At 42.7% G+C, this 2,092-nt stretch overlaps 1 protein-coding gene across 1 annotated transcript in view; it reads left to right on the forward strand.

Moving 5' to 3' along the window:
- The window catches only part of PRPS2 (phosphoribosyl pyrophosphate synthetase 2), a 60,096-nt gene that overhangs the window by 10,107 nt on the left and 47,897 nt on the right, over positions 1–2,092 (forward strand). The window contains exon 2 of the mRNA XM_012657574.1: positions 674–857. Within this exon, the coding sequence (XP_012513028.1) occupies positions 674–857 (184 nt within the window). The remainder of the gene's footprint in view (positions 1–673; positions 858–2,092) is intronic.

The raw sequence follows: 2,092 nt of genomic DNA on the forward strand, positions 1-2,092 counted from the left end.
GCCATATCAAGAGTTGAAATTGGTTGCCTCTGGACTGTCTTATCTGTTATAAGCCTCACAGAATGAATTTTTTAAGCAACGTGCATGTATAACTTCAATAAGAATAAAAAGCTAAAATTAAATATAGTATTTTACAGAAGAATTAATATAGCAGGCCTGAGATTTAGAAAGGCGTGCTTGCACGGTTAGCTCTTGGCTTGCCTCTGGGAGCTTAGATTGTGAAGGGTTCCTGCCGGTCCCTGGTAAGAATGGCTCACTGTGTGTCCTGACCAACAATTGATAATGTGGTTTATGCTGAATGCCTACAAGTCTAGCATTTTGGTACCTGCTAGATGATGCCGATGTGACCATCCCCCAATAAAAACCCTGGATGCTGAGTCTCTAAGGAGCTTCCCTGGTAGACAGCATTTCACACATGTCACAGCTCACTCCTGGGGACATTAGTATCCCCTGGGGGAGGACTCTTGGAAGCTGTGCCCAACTTCGCCCCATGCACCTTTTCCCTTAGCTGGTTTTGCTGTGTCCTTTCCCTGCAATAAATCATAGCCATAAGAGCGTCTGTATGCAGAGTCCTGTGAGTCGTCCTGGTGATCGTCGAACCGGGGATGGTCTCAGGGACCCCCAAGACACAAATATGCTTTAATAGTCATCACTGGCCTTTTTCTTTTCCTAGCGTGGAGATTGGTGAAAGCGTGAGAGGGGAAGATGTCTACATCATCCAGAGTGGCTGTGGAGAAATTAATGACAACCTGATGGAACTCCTCATCATGATCAATGCCTGCAAGATTGCGTCATCGTCCAGGGTGACGGCTGTGATCCCATGTTTTCCATATGCTCGACAAGATAAAAAGGACAAGGTAGGAGAGGTGTGTCCTACTGGAAACCTGGTCTGGTCACTGTTAACTTTTTCACTCACGTATCCCTTTGATTAGAATATCTGGAAAATGTTGGCTTTTTCTTTTAATGATCGAGTAAATATACTTCCTTACCTTGTGTTTTTTTTTAAACATTTGTCTTTGAACTGACCCTAATGTTAATATTTATAAATATAGAAATAGGTAAAGCATATTTTGATGGACTATTAAAATACCTTTATTGCCCTCGTTGTGATGGAATTGTTATATGTTGTGTGTCTTTGTTGTGGTGGATGGAACTAAATACACATGCACCACACACACACAGACACACCCCCTCAAGGAGTACAAGTCAAACTGGGGAACATCTCAATCAGATCACTGGACTATGTCAATCAATGGCAGCATCTTGTGCTATAGTTTTGCAAGACGTTACCATGGGGGCGACCCTGAATCTTTGGTTCACAGAATCTCTGTGTTGGTCCTTACAACTGCATGTGAATCTACAACCCTCCCAAAATTGGGGAACTTTAAAAGAGATTGTATTTGTTTTCTAGGGCTGCTGTAACAAATTACATAAACTGGGTGGCTTCAAAGAGCAGAAATTTATTCCCTCATAGCCCCAGAGGCCAGAAGTCTGAAATCAAGTGTGGACAGGGCCACACTCCCTCTGAAGGCTTTCGGGGAGGATGCTTCTCACCTCTTTCAGCTTCTGGTGTCTTCTGGCATTCCTTGGCTTGCAGCCGCATTGCTCCAGTCTCTGCCTCTGTCTTCACATTGCCTCTTCCCTGTGTCTCTTATAAAGATATTGCCATTGCATTTCAGGCCTACCCTAATCCGGAATGATCTCATCTTAATCTTCACCTTGGCTACATCTGCAAAGGTGTTTCCAAAATGAGCTTGTGTGCTGAAGTTGTGGGTGGACATGAGTTTTGGGGGAATACCATTTGACCTACTACCGGGCTCAACTCCAAGCCATTGTCTGCTCTACATCTTATGAGTAGATGTTCAGTCAGGCTCGGCATGAGTCCTGCCAGTTTAAAAGACACACTGCTGTTTTGGAGTTTGGTAACTAATTGTAAGAAAGGTTTTCCCCAATATACTGTCATTGATCTCTGTAATTCATTTCTGAAACAATGTAAATTTCTGAAACAGCACACAAGATTCCCTAATATCTGGAAAAAAATCTCTTTATAAATTTGAATTCATTTACCAAGGTCCCCATGAATTTTTTTTTT

Source organism: Propithecus coquereli, unplaced genomic scaffold, assembly GCF_000956105.1.
Source record: "Propithecus coquereli isolate 6110/MARCELLA unplaced genomic scaffold, Pcoq_1.0 Scaffold548, whole genome shotgun sequence".
NCBI classification, from domain to species: domain Eukaryota; kingdom Metazoa; phylum Chordata; class Mammalia; order Primates; family Indriidae; genus Propithecus; species Propithecus coquereli.